Raw genomic sequence first — 19981 nt, forward strand, 5'->3', positions numbered from 1 at the left:
CCAAATCCAAGGCACTGCCTATTGGTGTAAACAAAGTCTTCCTGAAACACGGTCAGGACCGTTCACTTAAATGCTGTCTCTGGCTGCTTTCATGCTACTACAGCAGAGCTGAATAGTTGCAACAGAGGCCATGTAGCCCACAAGGCCTAATATACTATCTGGCCCTTTACACAGAATAAGTTAGCTTATTCCTTTTCTTTGTTTAACCATAAGACTCCAAAAACTGTGACTTCTTACACAGAAGAAACTATGGATCAAAGAGGTTAAGTGGCTTTCTCATGATCACAGTTTAGGTGGCCAGGATTTGAACCCAAACTATCTGATCCCAACACTCAGTGCTCACCTACCACATCATGCTGCCTCCAAACACATACTTCACAAAGATAATCTAAATCTCCAGCCTGACAATTAGGAGATCAGGTGTATAAGTTTGGAAACTTAATCTATATAAGGGGAATTCTAGGCAGCCCAATGGGACCATGAGCAACATCAGACAGGAAGCATACCCATTATATAGTGAGCAGAAAAAGTGGGTTATAAAACCTACTGTTCTTTGGGTTTCCAGGTAAATATAACCCATGTAGTTTTCGTCCTTCCTGCCAAAAAACTCTGAAAATTACATGAAATGGGGGTACCTGGGTGGCTCAGTCAAGCATCTGACTCTTGATTTCTGCTCAGATCATGACCTCAGGGTTGTGACACTGAGTTTGTATCAGGCACAGCTTTAAGATTCTCCAGTGGCTCAGCAGTTTAGCGCCACCTTAGGCCCAGGGTGGGATCCTAGAGACCCAGAATCAAGTCCCATGTCAGGCTCCCTGCATGGAGCCTGCTTCTCCCTCTGCCTGTGTCTCTGCCTCTCTCTCTATGTCTCTCATGCATAAATAAATAAAATCTTAAAAAAAAAGGGGGGCGGGGGAAATCCCTGGGTGGCTCAGTGATTTGGCGCCTGCCTTTGGCCCAGGGCACGATCCTGGAGTCCCGGGATCGAGTCCTGCATCAGGCTCCCCGCATGGAGCCTGCTTCTCTCTCTGCCTGTGCCTCTGCCTCTCTCTCTCTCTATCATGAATAAATAAATAAATAAATCTTTAAAAAAAAGAAAGATTCTCTCTTCTCTGCCCCATCCCCCTCCCCAGCCCTTGCACACCCACTCCCCCCCCCCAAAAAAAGTTAAAAGCGATGACTTGAAAAGGCATAAACCTACAAAGAGAAGGCATAAAGAAAAAAACAGCAAAGCAAATTAAAATCAGTTTATAGAAAGCAGACAGATGAATGGCTTTTGGATAAGCAGATCACAGATGGCCAAAATCTAAGCCTGCAGTGAGAAAAAGTCAGGAACAGGCTGAGTCATAGTACAAGACCCCTCAAAAGACTCAGGAATTAGAGGTACCAGATCTCTGAAAAGAGAGTGAAGCTAGAGATGAAAATAGGAGAATGAATTGGAAATCTGTGAAGCCAAGTTCCCAGATCCTAGCTCCCATCTTGTGTGATGGGTCTGCCCTTTCCCCACTCAGAAAAAGACTAAAGTTTATGCTTGGAATGTTGAGCCAAGGAGCCTATGGAATAACCAGGAACAAGAGACACACAATCAAGGGTAAGGGACCATGGCATGTTGGACAGTGAGAACCCAGGTACCATCCTCAACCAGACTCTCAGAATAGTGCCAGCCAGATGTGTGCCTCCCAGGTGAGGGAGTGGAACATTTCCCCCAGGTACACTGAGCAGCTTCTGAATTATAGAGCCAAAGATTCAGTTGGAGCCCCCACAAAATTAGCCAGTGTCAACACCCTATGTTGAAGCCAGCAGTTGGTAAGCCCATCCACACATTCAGAACTTCCAATCAGCTTTTGAAAATTCAACCTTTAAATATGAACTGACAGCCAACACATCCCAGGAGAGCCCTACTACAAAACATAGAAGCTGAAATACTTAGGGGAAGAAAAAAAAAAAAAAAGAAAAGAAAGCAAAATCAGAAGGAAACTCAGAGAAAAAGTAGTAAAGAAAGTCGAAGAAAACTTCACAACAAACCTTTAAGATTCTCAGACCAGAGAAGGCACTATAATCTCAAAACAAGAACAGGACACTCTAAAAAAGGAATTAACTCAAAATATTAAACTAGTGTTCTTAGAAATTAAGTATGTCAAAAATGGGGGGAAAGTATGTATTATTATAACACCTTAATTGTTCATAAAGCAAAAATGAAAGGAGATAGGAAAAACAGGAATTCTAAGGAAACAAAGGAGGTACAACTCCAAGAAGAAAAATGGAATTACTTATTTTGACAAAATTGAGAATTTTACAGCACTAGCAATTTGGGGATGAATTAATGATAGGTGCAGAGGAAACTGAAGGAAAAAACAAGGCAGTGATAATCTCCAAGGAAGATAAACTTTTTACAAGAGGAAATGTGATCAGAGTATACTAGGTAACTCCGCTATGAACATGGAGTTAAAAAATCTTCAATAGATTGTTAGAAACTGTATGACAACACAGGGAGCTGCAAGGAGGAGAGGTAACAGGTTCGTGGGTATGGTGCTGGCAAAGTTAGTGTGGAGAATTAAATGTCCTCTAAGTAGGCATCCACAGGTATCTACAACTGGAAAATCAAGCCAAAGTGCAAGATTACTTAGAAGTATGGAGGTAAGGGGGCGCCTGGGTGGCTCAGTGGTTAAGCGTCTACCTTTGGCTCAGGGCATGATCCTGGGGTCGAGTTCCACATCAGGCTGCCCACGGAGAGCCTGCTTCTCCCTTTGCTTATGTCTCTGCTTCTCTCTGTGTATCTCTCATGAACAAATAAATCTTAAAAAGAAAGAAAGAAAGAAAGAAAGAAAGAAAGAAAGAAAGAAAGAAAGAAAGAAAGAAAGAAAGAAAGAAAGAAAGAAAGAAAGAAAGAAAGAAAAGAGAAGAAAGAGAAGAGAAGAAAGAGAAGAAAGAAGAAAGAAGAGAGAAGAGAGAAGAAAGAAGAAAGAAGAAAGAGAAGAAAGAGAAGAAAGAGAAGAAAGAGAAGAAAGAGAAGAAAGAGAAGAAAGAGAAGAAAGAGAAGAAAGAGAAGAAAGAGAAGAAAGAGAAGAGAAGAAAGAGAAGAAAGAGAAGAAAGAGAAGAAAGAGAAGAAAGAGAAGAAAGAGAAGAAAGAGAAGAAAGAGAAGAAAGAGAAGAAAGAGAAGAAAGAGAAGAAAGAGAAGAAAGAGAAGAAAGAGGAGAAAGAGAAGAAAGAGGAGAAGAGAAGAAAGAGAAGAAAGAAAAGAAAGAAAAGAAAGAAAAGAAAGAAAAGAAAGAAAAGAAAGAAAAGAAAGAAAAGAAAGAAAAGAAAGAAAAGAAAGAAAAGAAAGAAAAGAAAGAAAAGAAAGAAAAGAAAGAAAAGAAAGAAAGAAAGAAAGAAAGAAAGAAATATGGAGGTAGGTACTAGAAGAAAGAGCTAAAGACATTCAAGGAGCTACCACTAAAGGGCCATAAGTAAAGATAAGCAGAGATGGGTACGACAGAGGAATGCTACCCGCCTGCCACTCGAGTTAGAAACTATGTTAAAAACTGCTAGTTTCCCTCCAGTACCATTCTTTCCTTCAAGAGCAATCAAAGTGATCTGGGCATAAGGCCCCCAGATGAAAGTTAATGCTCCAGACTCCCTTGAAGCTAGGTGTTGGCCAGGTTTCTAGATTCTTGTCAAGGGCTAAAAGCAGAAAGGATGTGGACAACTTCTGAGGTAGGTTCTTCAACGGAAGGGAATGTACTGTCCCCTTCTCTTTTCTCCTTCCTGCTGGCTGGAACATCAACATAATGTACTCTGGGTCCTAGCACAGTAGCCACTCAGACCACAGATGGTGACTGTGTGGAGGCAGCAGAGCATCCAGTATAGCGTTAGGGTCCCTGACACCGGGGAGCCCTCCTCCCCAAGCCAAGCTATTTTCTTTAAGCCACTGTTATTTGGCCTCTGTGAGGGCAGGCAAATGCATCTCCCAACAAACACGGAAATTCTAAATTAAAAAAAAAAAAAAAAAATGCTGAACTGAGATTTCTTCGTAACTCTGAAAGGCCTTTTAGAAGAAAACCATCAGTTTGCCTTGGAGTCCTTGATAAATACAGTGCTGTTTTTAATGAGTAACACTTGGGATTGAACTAGAAAGACCAAATACATATACGTCAAGAGAACTAAAAACCCCACACTTGGTATAAATCCAACTCACCTTGTGGCTTTCTAAATGAGAGTCAGAGTCATCCAGAAATTCCAGGGCTGGAGAGGGCTTGTCAATGACTGTCCTTCGGTCACCAGGTGTCTCCTCACTAGGCTTCTCCTGAGGGTCTATTACCACTCTCCTGTCACAGAAGCTGCTCCTCTCAGGCACAGCCTTTTCGTCCTCAGCTCTCACCTCTGGGGCTGACTCTTTCCCCTTCTGAGGAGATACGGTGACACTCCTGCCTGGCCCTTCTCCACGGATGGGACGCTCTCCTGTGCTTGTTGTTGCCCTTGTGGCAGCCTCTCCCTTCCTTTTTGGCATTGACTTCCCCAGGATGCCCTGGATAGCCTTTAGGTAAATGACTGTAGAGCCTTGGTCTCGAAATCTATCCCTCTTCCTTTTCTGCACCTTGTTTGGCTCCTCATTTGTATCATTCTGACCCTCTGCTTCAGCTGCAAATTCAGAGTTCATGGAGTTACGGGAACTATCTTTTGAATCAACCTGGAAGGAAAAAAAAAAAAAATCAGAGATCATAACACAGCTATCCAAAGGGCAACTACGTATAGAAAGCACTCAGCAAATTATAAATCAGTAGTGGCTGCGCCAATCACAGTGAAAGTGATGGTGGCCAAGACACAGATTCTCTCCCGAAGGTTGCTGACCCACCCCACTGAGAAGTGCCACGTAAAAGGGCCTGAATTGCTGCCATTTCATATTATTTACTTTCTCATGCTCCTCAGGTGATACCCTCATACTGCAGCGAGCAAGAATGGCAGAGAGATAAACATTCTTTTTTTTTTTAATTAAAGATTTTATTTATTTATTCATGAGAGACACAGAGAGAGAGAGGCAGGGAGAGACATAGGCAGAGGGAGAAGCAGGCTCCATGCAGGGAGCCTCGATCCCAGGACCGTGGGATCATGCCCTGAGCCGAAGGCAGACACTCAACTGCTGAGCTACCCAGGAGTCCCAGAGATAAACATTCTAACAACACTAGACTGTAAGCTCCTTGAGGCCAGGGACTACCGCACACTTGAGAACACACCTGGGCAAAAGAGCAGCTCAAAATTTCAGCACTGGAAGGGTCTCTAGAAACCAGCTAATTCAATCCCACGTCTAAGAGTCAAGGAGACCCAAAAGTCCAGGGAGGAGCAGACTCTAACCTCCCAAGTCCTGAGGGGCAGAGTGCAGGCCTTACCAAAGTTCTCTGCAAACCCCGTCCCCCAAATCAAAACCTCAGTGCTAGAAGGTGTCTGGTGTCCCAGAGAATGCACCAGGGTCAGTCCAGAGACCGTAACTACCCCAACTCCAAATCTCCTCAGAAACACAGGTGAAGTCTCAGCCCATGCTTTCCTTGCTCTCAGCACTTACTCATCCCAGGAACTAGACTATTTGTTCTCAATGTTAAATTTCCTGTGAAACTCAGATCCAATCTAATCCCAGCCTGGGTAAAACTGATCCACCAATCTACCCCTAGGATCATCTCCAAGACAGCCAAGTCCAAACCTCCCCAGCTCTGACCTATATTGACCATTATCCCCAAATCTTCTACAGTCCCTACAACTTGCACTTCTAATTCATTTGTATTAAATCCCTCTCTATATATTAAAAGTGGAGAAAGAACTCCACACTAAGCTTGCTGATCATTTTTCTCTACCAAGGAAAAGTAGTCTACTCCAAGAGATGTCCATCAATAAGGAAGTGGTTACATGGAGGCTTACACTCTTATTTTATATACTTCTCTTGAGTTTTTTCCAAGAAATACATATTATCTTTGTTTTTTAAAAAAGACTTTTGAAATCTATAAATCTAGACAGCAGTATGGCATGCTATTTTTCTTACTAGAAGTACTCAGATTGTTGGCATCTGCTAACTTTGATGAGATGGACAGGAAAGGTGTCTTTTACCTTCATTTTGACCCTCTCTCAATTTTCTAACACAGTGGACATTTTTTTAAAATGTCTGTAGGGACTATCTGGGAAAGGAGATTAGAAGCCTTTTTTTTTAAATACCTTTCCTTATTAAGAAAATCGAATAAATATTAAAAATATGGGTAGCCCCAGTGGCCCAACAGTTTAGCACCGCCTTTAGCTCAGGGCGTGATCCTGAAGATCCGGGATTGAGTCCCACGTCGGGCTCCCTGCATGGAGCCTGCTTCTCCCTCTACCTGTGTCTCTGCCTCTCTCTCTCTGTGCCTCTCATGAATAAATTTTTAAAAAATAATAAATAAAATGTTTAAAAATATATATATTAAAAATAAACCAGGAGGTTCCCTAGGCATGCCCTCCCTATAGGACACAGCCACAACTTCCCAGCAGGCTTCTCTGCTGCCCACTTCTCTGGCTACTACCAACCACCCATCATCCTCAGGAATCCCCATCATACCATCATGGGCAAATCTAATTCCCTTTGCTTGTGATACCCCTACCTCAATCTCATTTTACACTTGGTAAACTCATATTCATCCTTTAAGGCCCCGAACCCCTTCTCTGATGTCTCCACCTCTGCCTGTGGGACCAGCAGGTCCCTCTCTTTGCCCTCCTACCCCTGCACCAGGTAGAGGCCAACATGGAAAGACAAGGTTGACAACAAACAGAGGAACCCCTGCACCTTCTGAAGGTCATAGCTCCTCACTTCAAACCAACTGCTGCCACTTGGAAGTACAGACCCAGGGTTACAAATTGCAGCTTTTCAAACAAAACAAGAAATCTCAAATTTAATTCGTTTTTTCATCTAGCTGGCAATTTTTTGTTGAGCACTTACTATATGCCAGTAGGCACTGTTCTGAATCTGTGAGGTTTGCATTCAATGGAACATAAAAAAATACCTGCTTACTGGATCTTATATTCTAGGTGGTGGTGGGAAAGGAAAACCAGAAGAAAGGCAATATATGTTAGAGAGTGAAAAGTACCAGAGAGAAAAGTAACACAGGAAAAGGGAACAGAAGTAGAAGAGGGTCAAATTTCCAGTTCAGAGTAGAGGTGTGGACTGGAGGCATATATTTTTAATGTGAAATCTCTAAAATACTGAATACTTTGAAGACCTAGTGGGCCACATTCAGCCACCGGCTTGCCAACCCTGGTAGAGAAGACCAGGCCTGTACTTGTGGGAGAAAAAGGGGGTTAGAATTACAGTAACATACCTTACGTGGCCTTACAATTCACCGAGCTGCCATGGCTGTTATCCCTCTTGTACATGGCGTCTAAGTGGCAGGACCAAGAGGCAAACTCAAGCTCCCCCCTAATATCCTGGAAACCAAGGGAGAATAGCAAAAATACGAAAATCGAGAAAGTAGCAAAGGCTGTGATGTCAAAGACCACAAGGACCTGAAATGGATCAGGCCACCCAAGATTTTCAGAAGTGGATAGGAGGCTATCAAGGTAAAGATTAGGCATTAAGTTCAAGAGAAGAGACAAACCACCTGGCTTCATATAGGAGAGATGGCATTTTTCCTGGCAGTACTGGTTGGTGAATTATGCATGTCTGAAGGGAGGAAGGAAAGATTGAGTGGAGATGCTGTTCCAGCCCTTGACACCGCCAACCTGCACGATTTCAATGGTTCGTACCCAGCTCCCTGCCTACTCCCTCCTATCCTTTCTCCAGTGTGCCAGAGAAGTTCTCAGATCTGGCAACATCACACCTCTGCTTAAAACCCCTCAGCACTTCTGCATTTGCCCACAGAAAACATCCCCAACTCCTGAGTATGACATCAGAAGCCATTCACAGGCTGGACCCCAAGCTTCTTTTCCAGCATCACCTCCCACCTTTGTCCATATACCCAGGTGCCCAGGAATAAAGAAAGGCACTGGAGAAAAGGAAAGTGAGGACCTTCAGGAAAGTTGTAGCTCTAGTGCTTCAGACAAGCAGCGTTTCCTGACACATTCTGAACACATGTTGTTACACTGCCTGAAATGTCCTCTCCTCCTCCTTGTCCATCAGAAACTCTAATGGCACCTCTTCTGTGAGGACTTTCTCAATGTTAGTCACTCCTTCCTCTGACCCTTGGTACTTCAAATGCCCGTTACAACATTCCACACATTGCTCCATAATGAAGGACTTTTCTTTGTACCTCTACCTCCTAGCACAGACTTCCACCACAGCACTGGACATCTGCTGGGTGAAGACGCAGGAACCAGGATCATACATGAAAGCTTTGTCATTTGAGAGCCAAGATACACAATGGCTTCTTGTGTCAGGGCTATGTCACCCTGCAGAGAGCTTTTCAAGGGGAGGATCTTGCCCTCTTCATCTCCCCATCCCTTACAACACTAGGCCTGGACAGAGCAGGTGCTCAGAGGGCTGCAGCGGCAAGAATGCAGGCTCTGACATCCCACCAATCTGGGATATCACAGCTTTGCCCCATACAAGATGTATGGCCTTGGTCAAGTTACTTAACATTTCTGAATCTCCTTTTCCAGTGCCGACACATACTAGGTGCTCAAATATTTGTTAACTGATATGCAAATGTTTGTTAAATGACATGTAAAGATAATACCGCCTGTTTCACATCTCTGGATTATATGACCCTCTTATGGGTCAAACACTGAGAATCGTATTTGATCAAAGTCTATCACATCACAAATGCTTAAATTTTCCCTTCCAGTCTTCCTTCCCTGAAGTGAATGTAGAAATGTAGAAAGATCATACTAAGGACTAATAATATAAGGTAGGTGAAGGTGCTCAAAGCAGACAAATTTAATTATTCTCTAAAGGCCATCAGTTACCATTAGAATCTGAGAAAACTTAACTATCCTAGAGGAAACAAAGAACAAACAGTAAGAAGCTGGCCAGCAGGAATCTCTAGTAAATCCAAATGGCCCAGTCTAGCTATGGTCTGAATGTGTTCCCCCAAAATTTGTATGTTGAAATCTAACCCCCAAGTGATGATATTAGGTGGCTCCTTTGGAAAGTGATTAGGTCATGAAAGTGGAGCCATCATGAATGGGATTAGTGCTCTTATCTAAGAGTCTCCAAGAGAGGGGCGCCTGGGTGGCTCAGTCCATTAAGCCTCTGCCTTTAGCTCAGGTCATGATCCCAGGGTCCTGGGATAGAGCCCCATCCTGGGGTGGGGGGGGGGGGGCTTTGCTTAGCAGGGAGCCTGCTTCTCCCTCTCCCTCTCCCACCCCCCCCCCCTTGTGCTCTCTTGCTCTCTCTCAAATAAAATCTTAAAAAAAAAAAAAGTCCCCAAGAGAGCTCCTCTGTACCCCTCTGCCATATGAGGACAGAAGGAGAAATCTACAAGCCAGAAAAGGGCCCTCACTTGACCATGCTAGCCCCCTCATCTCAGACTTCTAGCCTTCAAAACTATAAGAAACTTAAAAAGAAAAAAAAAATTTTTGACACACACAGAAAGATAGAACACACATGCAAGCACACAAGCATGGGGAGTGGCAGGCAGAGGGAAAGTGAGAAGCAAGCTCCCCGCTGAGCAGAGAGCCAAATGTGTGGCTCCATCTCAGGACCATAAGATCATGACCTGAGTCGAAGGCAGACACTTTTTTTTTTTTTTTTTTTAAGATTTTATTTATCCATTCATGAGAGACACACACACAGAGAGAGAGAGGCAGAGACACAGGAAGAGGGAGAAGCAGGCTCCATGCAGGGAGCCCGATGTGGGACTTGATCCCTGGGTCTCCAGGACCATGCCCTGGGCTGAAGGCGGCGCTAAACCACTGAGCCATCTGGGCTGCCCAAAGGCAGACACTTAACCAAGTGAGCCACCCAGACACCTCAAGAAATAAATTTCTATTATTTATAAGCTACCCAGTCTGTGGCACTGTTATCAAAGGCAGAACATTCCCCTCTCACTATTCTGTGATCTGGCCAAGACCTCTGTGCTGAAGCCGGGGAGGAGACAGATAATGGGGAACCTACACACAAAGCCAAGAGTGTATCTCTCAAAGTTTACAGAGCAAATGCAGAACAGGTGGATAGGCAGGTAAAAAATAGGAATGAGGAGACCTTAGAAGGACAGAGGGGGGGAGAACCCCCCCATTTTTGTGAGTGCCAGTGGACTGTGCTTGCTAAAAGGACCTAGGATTTACTAGAAAAACGAGTTAGATGTGACTGCAGAGCGCAGAAGAGGTGCAGACTAAGAGGAAGATAAGAAAGGCATTTTGTAATTCATCAAGATGAGTCAGGTACTGTGCCTTGTTTTCAAATTAACAAACACTACAGGGAGAGCCCTTAGCAGTGCTAGAGAGTGACAATTAGGATTAATAATATCAACATCCCCATAGTCTATCCTCACTCAACATGAGTGATCTTTCAAAAATGCACATCTGCCTCCCTGTTATGGAATTCTATATAACTCTCTAATGGCTTAGAATAAAATTCAAGTTCTCTTGGCTACTAAAGCCCTGTTGCAATCGGCCCCCTACCAACCTCTCCAGCCTCCATCCTGGGCTCTTAAGCTCCAAACACCACATCATGAGGCAGTCTTGTGACTTCTCAAGCCTTCCCACCAGAATGTGTGCTACTTAGAAGCCATCTCATAGTTCTACGATCTAAGGGAGGGCCTGCCACTCAGTAACCCTCAGGAGCTCACTCACTCAAAGCAAGGCACTAACCCCACAACTTGAGACAGGACTGAACTACTCATTGTTCTATGCTTAACCACTAATTTGATTTAGGCAAAACAAGGCCCCTTAGGCCTAAATAAGATAAAGATGGGTCCATGATAGCATTCAACCCACCTGGGTTTAAAGGCTCTATCTTCAAATCTGGGTTCCTGGTCTGCAAGACAGCCTGAGCCAGGGATGCAGCACACCTGAAACACTAGGCAAAGATTCCTGCCCTTCTTGAAAGGCTTTATCCTTGGGAATCCCTGGGTGGCTCAGAGGTTGAGTATCTGCCTTCAGCCCAGGGCGTGATCCTGGAGTCCCGGGATCGAGTCCCACATCGGGCTCCCTGCGAGGAGCCTGCTTCTCCCTCTACCTGTGTCTCTCATGAATAAATAAAATCTTTAAAAAAAAAAAAAAAAAAAGGGCTTTATCCTATCTCTAATTGTCACTGAAGTCAAACATAAGCAATCTATATTATTTCAATGTGGTGCCCAAATCAAATAGAAAGTGTATCAAGGATTAATGACAAGATTAAATTGTATGGGCAAAGCCCCATATTTACTTTGACCTACGTTCTAGTCATATTCAACATCAATATGTATTCTCATGCCAAAGACAAAGCTTTTGAAGTGACCATTAAAAAAAAAAAAAATCCATGTGCCATACAAGAGTTCTGTGAGCACTACACCTGAGAGCTCCCCAGGATAGACAGCCAATGACAGCCTCATTTCTCAGCTCCACATAATCTAACCACTCGACAAACCCATGTTCCTTAGGGCATTTTTCCCTTGCTTTTGTAAGATCCCTTTATGTGAAGGCAGCTCCTCTCATTCAACTAAGACTTTTCCAGCACTGGTCCAGGTACAGAACTCTTAACCTCTTACCGCCTAGAGCTCCAGATCCAGAATGCAAACTAAGAGGGCGGTGATCTCTGTTTTGTTCGGACAGAATCCCAAGCAAGGAGAACACTCCTGGGATGATCTAGGCCCTCAACAAACATTTGTTCAAAACCTGAGGGGCGCCTGGGTGGCTCAGCGGTTGGGCGTCTGCCTTTGCCTCAGGTCGTGATCCCGGGGTCCTGGGGTCAGGTCCTGCATCAGGCTTCTCACAGGGAGCCTGCTTCTCCCTCTGCCTGGGTCTCTCATGAATAAATAAATAACATCTTTATAAAACAAAACAAAACACCTGACTGAAAGTGGATGAAGCTCACACTACAGCTGGCGACGTTAGCCAGTACTCAACCTCTCACCAGGGAAATGGCCGCCTATAACAGATGAATTACATTAGCTTCTACTTCTCACAGACTCACATCATTCAACCTGCCCTCACCAAAAAAGGGAAAAAAAAAAAAAAAAAACCCTGGGAAAATTGTATCCTCTTTTAAGTTAATATAAACCAAAAGAGTGGACGAAATGTACCTCCTCCTGAGAAACCCTCCTGCATGGAATTAAATGTTTAAGCTCCAAAACAAACTCTACCCACCAAGCAAAACCCCAAGGTGCTAGTCACAACTTTAGTGAAAAGCGACACCAAGAACCCAAATTCTTGTTCTCAGTTCTGTGACTCAGAGAAGTTCTAAGAACAAGGGCACAATTCCTGAAATTCACAACTGAAAATAAATATACGTGTCTTCTGGGCACGCAATGCACCTTGTAGGGCTGTGACCCTTCCAATCGGGTTGCACCATACAATTGCCTGAGGAGCATTTAAAAATCCGGAAACCCAGACCACACCCCAGCCCAATGAAGTCGGAATGAGAAGCAGGCACAAGTATTTTAAAGCTTTCCAAGTCGTCTTAAAGTGGTGCCAAGTTTGAGAACTATCTGTCTCTGGCACTGCGGGTCGCCGCCGCCCCTCAACGACCCCCCCCCCTTAGGCTCCCCGCTTTGCCTCAGGCAGACCTCTGGGATGACCCGAGAGATCTTGAAGGACACGACCCCTTTTCACCTCCTTCCAGCAACACCTCAAGCCACGTGGAAGGGGCCTCACCGCGTCCAAGGCGTCGCAGCCACCTACCTTAAGGCTGCAGGCTTCCTCCTCTAGAGAAGCCATTTCTTCTGGAGAGGGGCTGGCAGGGCGAAGGGGGGATCCCCCAGACGACAGGAATCCCCGGGTACTCCGAATCAGGCAGCCTTTGGCGGCAGCCCCGCCCACACCTGGGCCGGAGGAATGCGAGGAGGAAGAGGAGGAGGAGGAATTTCTGCGGCAGGATGAGCCCCAGGGCAACCTCGGCGTGCAGGCCACATCGTCCTCCTTCTGGGCTTTCAGGCGCGCGGGGCTGCTGGTCCCTCCGGCCCGCGACGCAGAGCTGGGAGCCGGCCGGCTGGAGGGGGCCACATCACCGGGCTCCCGGAGGCAGCTGCGCTTGCGGGGACAGCCTTCCGAGGCGCCGCTCCAGTGGTACTTGACCTTGCGCCGCTCCGACGCCATGGGCACCTGCGAGGGAAGGAGCGGGCCTGGGTTCCCACCTCTCTCTCCGCACCCCCCCACGCCGGGGCCCCTGGGGGAGGGCAAGCCAGGTCGGGGCCGGGGGCCTCACTGACCTTTCCCCCTTCCTTCCACTGCCCATCACAGTTCTCAGGCTTCCCGAGATCCCCACGCGCTTCGCCGTAGTCACAACGATCCGAGGCTCACTAAGGGCGTGGGTTTGGTTTCCAGCCCCACAACGTGCTTCCGCGATCACCGAGCGCTTCAGTGTGCACAGCGCGACGGGGAGATGTCAAAGCGCTTCCGGGATTACAAAGCGCTCGGCTTCAGGTCGCGGCGCAGGGCGCCTCGGGGACGCCAGAGCGCTCCGCGAGACCACGCGGAGCCTCAGGGTCCGCACATGGCGCCCGGACCCGCAGCCTCTGCGGGGCGCTCGGCCCGGAGGCCCGGAATGCCGAGGGCGGGCCGCAGGGCAGGGCCGGCGCCGGCGCGCAGCCCGCCCTGCTCCCGCGGCCCCGCCGACCAGCCCGGGCCCGAGGGCTCGGGGCCGAGGCGCCCCCTCGGGAGCCGGCGGCGCCGCGCTCGGCCGCCCCGGGACACCCTCCGGCTCGCCCAGCCGCCCCTCCCGTCCCTGCCGCCGCAGCCCAGACGTCGGCCCCGCAGCCCTCACGGCCCGAGCGTCCCGCCCCAGCCGCCCGCTCGCCGCTCGCCGCCCGCCCCCGGCCCGCAGCCCCGGCCCGCAGCCCCGGCCCGGCCTCCGCCCGAGCTCCGGCCACACCGGCCTCCGCGGCGCCCGCCTCCCGGAACGAGCCCTGCGGCCCGCTGCCCGGCGTGCGGCGGGGGCGGGCCTTGCGCAGAACGGAGGGCGCCCATTGCTCGAATCGGCAGGGGGCGGGACTCCGAGCAAGACGGAGCTCGCCTGTTGGCCCGGACGCTGGAAGGCATTGGTCGGAAGCGAGGCGGGGCGGAGCCACTCACGTGGGCCCCGAGAGCGCGAAGCGAGGCGGGGCCGCAGCTCCCCCGCGGCAGCCCTGCGTGAGGCGGTGAGGGGGCGTCCGCGGCCCGGGGCCCTCAGGGGCGCTCCCTGCCCCTCAGCGCTGCGCCGCCGCCCAGCTAGACGGGCTCGAGTCCCCACCTCTCCTCGCACCCGCACCGGCATCCTGACCCCGTTTGCAGAGCAGGAAACTGTGGCCCAGAGAGACCCGGTGACACACCCAGAAAGTGGCAGAGTCGGAAGTTAGGAGCCACAAGGTGGGGGATGGGGTTGGGGGTGGGGGGAACTGCACAAAAATGGAGAATTGTTGCCGGGCAAAAAATATCAAAGTTCAGAGACAAAGTACAAACTTGGAAAAATATTCGCAACACAGGACAAAGGGCTGATGTCCTTACTATGTGAAAAACTTTCTCGATGCGATCATTATTAAGTATTAAAATGGAAACAGGGATCCCTGGGTGGCGCAGCGGTTTGGCGCCTGCCTTTGGCCCAGGGCGCGATCCTGGAGACCCGGGATCGAATCCCACGTCGGGTTCCCGGTGCATGGAGCCTGCTTCTCCCTCCGCCTGTGTCTCTGCCTCTCTCTCTCTCTCTGTGACTATCATAAATTAAAAAAAAAAAAAAAAAGTTTAAAAAAAAATAAATAAAGTAAAATGGAAACATGTTGCCAGTAATTAAAAACTTAAAAAAAGAAATGGGAAGATAAATGAACCCAGGAACAGACACAAATTACGAAAGGCTCCTTATTTAATGTGTGAGAACAAATGGTTCCACCTCTCGCTTAAAAGTACAAGTCAAATTATAAATTTTCACCTATTCAATTGTCAGGGATCAAAAAGCGGGATAATATTCTTTGTAGCTGAGGCTGTGGGGAAATGCATTCCCATACCTGATTCCACGTGAATTGGTACAACCTCTTTGGAAGACAGCACTGTATGTAGTAGTAAGAATGAAAAACTGCCTCAAAATCCAGCATTGGAAGCTAGTCATATATATTATGGAACATCCTTAGAAAGGAATACTAGGCAAAATGATTCAAGTAATCCAAAAGTACTATTCAGGAAGAATGGCCAAGAAGGATGTGACGAAACATATCCACCCAGAAGCCAGAAATTCCAGCTCAATCTAACTCGAGGTTTTGATTTTCTAATGAAAACTTTTTTTTTAATGAAAACTTTCTAATGAAAATCCAATGATTAATGAAATTAAGCAGAAAAGATACAATTTTCATCATCTTGAAAAGCATACCCCCAAACTAGTAACAGTGGCTGTCTGTGGGCAGAAGTGAGACCAAAAAAAAAAAAAAAAAAAAAAAAATCCCAGTGGAAAGTCTTTCCACCACGTAATTGCTTGTACCCACCACGTAATTGCTTATACTACTGGATTTTTTGGTCATGTGCATTTATTAACTTAAAAAAAAAAAAAAGTCAGGCCTTCCCCCTAAGGATTGATAGAAAGGCATCATGGTGCCCATGAGCCCCTGGAATCCATATACAGAAATGTATATGTACATACTGACAGCTTGCTGTAAAGGGGGAAAAGTCTGTAGGTTGTCAGAAGTGGTTCATTGACTTTTCCACAAATGTTTGAAGCTCTACTCTGGAAATGCAGGTATGTCTAGATAACCAGTATCCTACTGGCACTAGCCCTGTATTGCTCAAAACAGCCCTGAAAGCAACCTACTCATAATTGTAAGGTGCTTACCGCATGCCAGGTCCTGAAACACATATTCTAGTTGAACCCTCACAGCCACCAGAGCTTAAAACAGGGATGTCAGTAGAGACTACTGTCCACTGGGACTGGAGCCCACCCAGCTGTTACACATCACTACAAAGCTGACCTTGTTTGGGGACTACTGAATGCTTTCATGAGGCAAGATTTTCTCCTTGCTCTGACAAATCCATGAAACAGATACTTTTTATTCTTCCCATTGCATGGATGAAGAAACAGAGGCTCAGAGTAACTCCCTGACTTGACCCAAGATCACACAGCTACTAACACCAACATTTATAACCAGCACTCAACTCTTAGGCACTCTATGATAATATGCCCTTATCATAGGTACAGAACACTTTCTCCAAACAAATTTATCTGGACACAAAACTAATTACAAGATATCTGTTGACTTTACTAATGTATTTTTATTTTACAATAAAAAAAAAAACAACACTACAGCAGAATTATTTAAAACAGGATGCATTGAATTTAAAATATCATTTGTTTCACAAAAATATTTGCAACATAACTTTGCAGAAAAATACCCAATGCATAAACCTTAGGTGGCAGAAATATGTGTTTAACATCTTTTTATTTTATAAAAAAGGACAAGTATATTTACAAAGTACTTCTGTAGCCACGTCTCACCTGTTCCTCCCAACAAGGAAAATGAACAGGTGTTCCTTATAAGGAAACCAAGGTTTCAGAAATTAAATAATCTATTTAAATAGCAACAGAACTAGACATGAAACTAGCTCTCTTGATTCTTCATTCACCCATAAATAATACATACTCTCAAAATAAAAGCTCCACTAAAAATATTAGCATTTGTGGGGTGGGAGGATAAAGGTGCTGAGTAGGCATTAAATAAATATCTGTGGGTTACAAGATTTCTGTTAGAGAAAGTGGAAACCCTGAAGAGCCCTTTGCTAGGTGTCTGGCATTCGTAATACTCGATACCTGGGCTGTGGAATTTTGCAGATGGTCGTTGGCAAATATGACCCAGAGAGATTTAACTTTGGAAAGTACAACTGATCATCCTCCCTTAGATCTGGAGAGGTGTGAGCTGGCTAACAATATTACCACACACACCCCAAAACCACAAAATCGCCCACATCCTGGGCCCATGGACCAGGGTTTCCGCTTTGGTCTCCTGATAACCAGCTCTGATTGACAAATCCCAGGAAGGATGATGACTTCATGGATTTTTGTGTCTTGAAAAGCTGAGGTCCCTTCACTCACACTGGTAGGATGGAAGCTTCTCTCCCCGGCCCAGGAAAGCTGATATTTGGTGTTTCCTGGGAGATGATGATTCTGACTCAGATCTTCTTCTTGATTTGGTGTTCGTCTTTCCAATTGAGGACAAGCTGTACGCTAGCCATCAGGGGCCAAGAAGCTCAATGCTGTCCAGTTTCCCTTCTTTGTAGTACAGGATATTCTCCATCAGTTTCCTTTTGGCCTCATTGATTTCGATTTTCCACGAAGTCTCTGTAGTTGATGTTCAACAGAAAGTTTAGAGAAAGAACTTGAACAAAAGGCATCTGGAAATAGTTACTATTATTACAATTCTTAGAAAGTCAGACTTGGTCAGTTTCTCACTTAAATCAGGTTTATGAATCAGGCCCTGAGCGTAATGAGCGTTTTCATTATTTTTGCCTTTGCAGTGAAGTCCCAACACCTGGCCCCACTTCTCAGGATGGAGAGAGCTTCCATGCTCCTTCCATGGATGGGAGAGGTTGGGGTGAACACTTACACCCTCTCTTTTCCCTCCTCTCTCCTCCCAGTGAGAGGAGGAGCAATGGGAGTGGTAGAGCCTGGGACATTCATTAAGCCACGTTTACTAGGGGAGAGGGACACTGCATTGGAAAGGCCTCCTAAATTTTTATTTCAGAAGGAAGCCTGCGATATTTGGATAGGAGAGACAGAGATAGGAAGGGTACTGACTTGGTCCCTAAGCACGATAGGAGCCACACAAGGGCTTTAAACAAGGGGTGGCATGAGTTATTTTTAAAAACCACTGTGAAGGGGCAGCCTGGGTGGCTCAGCAGTTTAGCGCCACCTTCAGCCCAGGGCATGATCCCGGGGTCCTGGGATGGAGTCCCACAACAGGCTCCCTGCTTGGAGCCTCCTTCTCCTTCTGCCTGTGTCTCTGCCTCTCTCTCTGCGTCTCTCATGAACAAATAAAATCTTTTTAAAAATGAAAATCAAAAAATAAAAATAAAAACCACTAAGAAAACAAAATAACATAAATAAAACCCAATCTGGCTGGTCCCTGCAGAAAGTCTACGGTAAGGAGACAGAATGGATCAGGAGGACAGACGGACACAGGAAGGCTGTGTGGTCATCCAGCAAGAGGACAGAAGCTAAGCCAAGGGGGGGGGGTGTTTGAGGCAATGCAGAGAAGCAGATGGAGCTGAGAGATATGTAGGCCAGGGAATAAGACTAGGTGGTGGACTGGACATAAGGGGCCAGAGAGAGAGGGAGGTATCAAGGGTGACCCCCTTCTGAGGCTTTTTTTTTGCACAGTCTGCTGGTAGATGAATGGCTGAATAATCAAAGAATACATAAATGAGAGCAACAGAAGGAATAAAATGATGGGCTGAGTTAGAGACACATGAATGAGTTTGCATAAGCACTCAGATCTCCATACACTTACCATCCTGGGGAGGCTCCGGACCTGCGCAGGCCACAGAGGAGGAATCGGCCTGCATTCCCCCACAGACCTGCAGCCTGCCTTCTCCATCCTCTGTGGGCAGGAATGAGGCAGCAGCTCCAGCCCCGGGTGCTACCCTCATGGAGTAGGAGGCATCAAGGCTGGAATTGTCCACATCATCTGTTTCTTCTGGGGTGTTGGAGGAAGAGCTTGTGCCTTCAGAAAGCCCACTCGAAGGGAGCAACGTCTCCTGACCTCTGAGCCGCTCTTCCACAGCAGCCACAGAACCACACACCTTGGTGAGAGCAGAGACAAGAATTCTTTCTGAGGGACGCTTGCGTGGCTCAGTCAGTTAAGTGTCTGCCTTTGGCTCAGGTCTTGATCTCAGAGTCCTGGGATCGAGCCCTGACTTGGCCTCTCTGCTCAACGGGGAGTCTGCTTCTCCCTCTCCCTATGCCCTTCCCACTGCTTGTGCTCTCGCTCCCTCTCTCTGTCAAATAAATAAATAAAATATTAAAAAAGGAAGGAAGGAAGGAGGGAAGGAAGGAAGGAAGGAAGGAAGAAGAAAAGAAAGAAAGGAAAAGAAAAGAAAAGAAAAGAAAAGAAAAGAAAAGAAAAGAAAAGAAAAGAAAAGAAAAAAGATTCTTTCTAAAATTAGGATGCCTGGATGGCTCAGTCAAGTTAAGTGTTGGACATTTGATCTCAGCTTAGGTCTTGATCTCAGGATTGTGAGTTCAAGCCCCATGTTGGGCTCTCTGTTGGGCATGGAGCCTACTTAAAAGAAGGGGGGAAAAAAGCACTCTTTCTGAAATCAAGAATTTTACAGGTATCCCAAGCCTCAGGAGAAATAATGAAGAATCAAATGTTGATTCTTTTTGCTTTGTCTGGAAGAACAGTGAAAGCCCTATGAACAGAGCTGAACTTGCCCCCCCCCATCCACCCTAGCCATAGATGAGAGCACATGACCAAGACGGATCAGTCACTGTGTCACATTCCTCTGACATGTTAATTGGCCAGGTTTGAGCACATGACCCAAGCTGGCCAATCAGAATCCTTCTGTGGGATTTTTTTCTACCTAAAGCCTACTGAGGAAGGACTCCCGATTCCTTTCTGCTGGTCGACCCAGACTCTCCACCCACAAAGAAAACCCTTTCATAGTAGGAAATAATGAAGATCCCCCCCCCCCACACACACACACACACAAAGAATAAAGCAGAGGCAAGAGATGGAGAGGTGGCACACAGACACAAAGACACAGATGGATGCAGCTTTGCTGGTAGAGGCCCTGGGTTTAGCTGGCCTAGCAATGCCTGTCCTGTCTGCTGTCTGGTTGTGAGTCAATAAATTCATTCTTTCATTCCCTCATTCATATACTTCCTCCCAATCTCCCTTGCTCCGTGTGCGTGACTAAGAGTTTTTTTTTTTTTTCGTGACTAAGAGTTTGACCTGAGTTCTATC

General features: G+C 46.4%; 2 protein-coding genes across 5 annotated transcripts in view; both read right to left on the reverse strand.

Moving 5' to 3' along the window:
* TATDN2 (TatD DNase domain containing 2) overlaps positions 1-13653 on the reverse strand; it is a 29312-nt gene extending 15659 nt beyond the window's left edge. For 2 of the 4 annotated variants that reach the window (XR_003237721.2, XR_011994327.1), the window contains exons 1-3: positions 13277-13651; positions 12750-13169; positions 4180-4671 (exon numbers count right to left, since the gene is read on the reverse strand). Coding sequence is in view for 2 of the 4 variants with exons in the window: in XM_026016858.2 (XP_025872643.1) it covers positions 4180-4671; positions 12750-13163 (906 nt within the window). In the remaining 2 variants the exon portion in view is untranslated. Of the gene's footprint in view, positions 1-4179; positions 4672-12749; positions 13170-13276 lie in introns of all 4 variants that reach the window. The other 2 variants (XM_026016858.2, XM_026016857.2) reach the window with 2 other exon arrangements.
* A 2622-nt stretch (positions 13654-16275) lies between these two features.
* The window catches only part of IRAK2 (interleukin 1 receptor associated kinase 2), a 62141-nt gene continuing 58435 nt past the window's right edge, over positions 16276-19981 (reverse strand). Inside the window, exons 12-13 of the mRNA XM_072720348.1 lie at positions 18527-18818; positions 16276-17358 (exon numbers count right to left, since the gene is read on the reverse strand). Coding sequence (XP_072576449.1) covers positions 17252-17358; positions 18527-18818 — 399 coding nt within the window. The 3' untranslated portion in view covers positions 16276-17251. The remainder of the gene's footprint in view (positions 17359-18526; positions 18819-19981) is intronic.

Source organism: Vulpes vulpes, chromosome 9 (assembly GCF_048418805.1).
Source record: "Vulpes vulpes isolate BD-2025 chromosome 9, VulVul3, whole genome shotgun sequence".
Taxonomy (NCBI): domain Eukaryota; kingdom Metazoa; phylum Chordata; class Mammalia; order Carnivora; family Canidae; genus Vulpes; species Vulpes vulpes.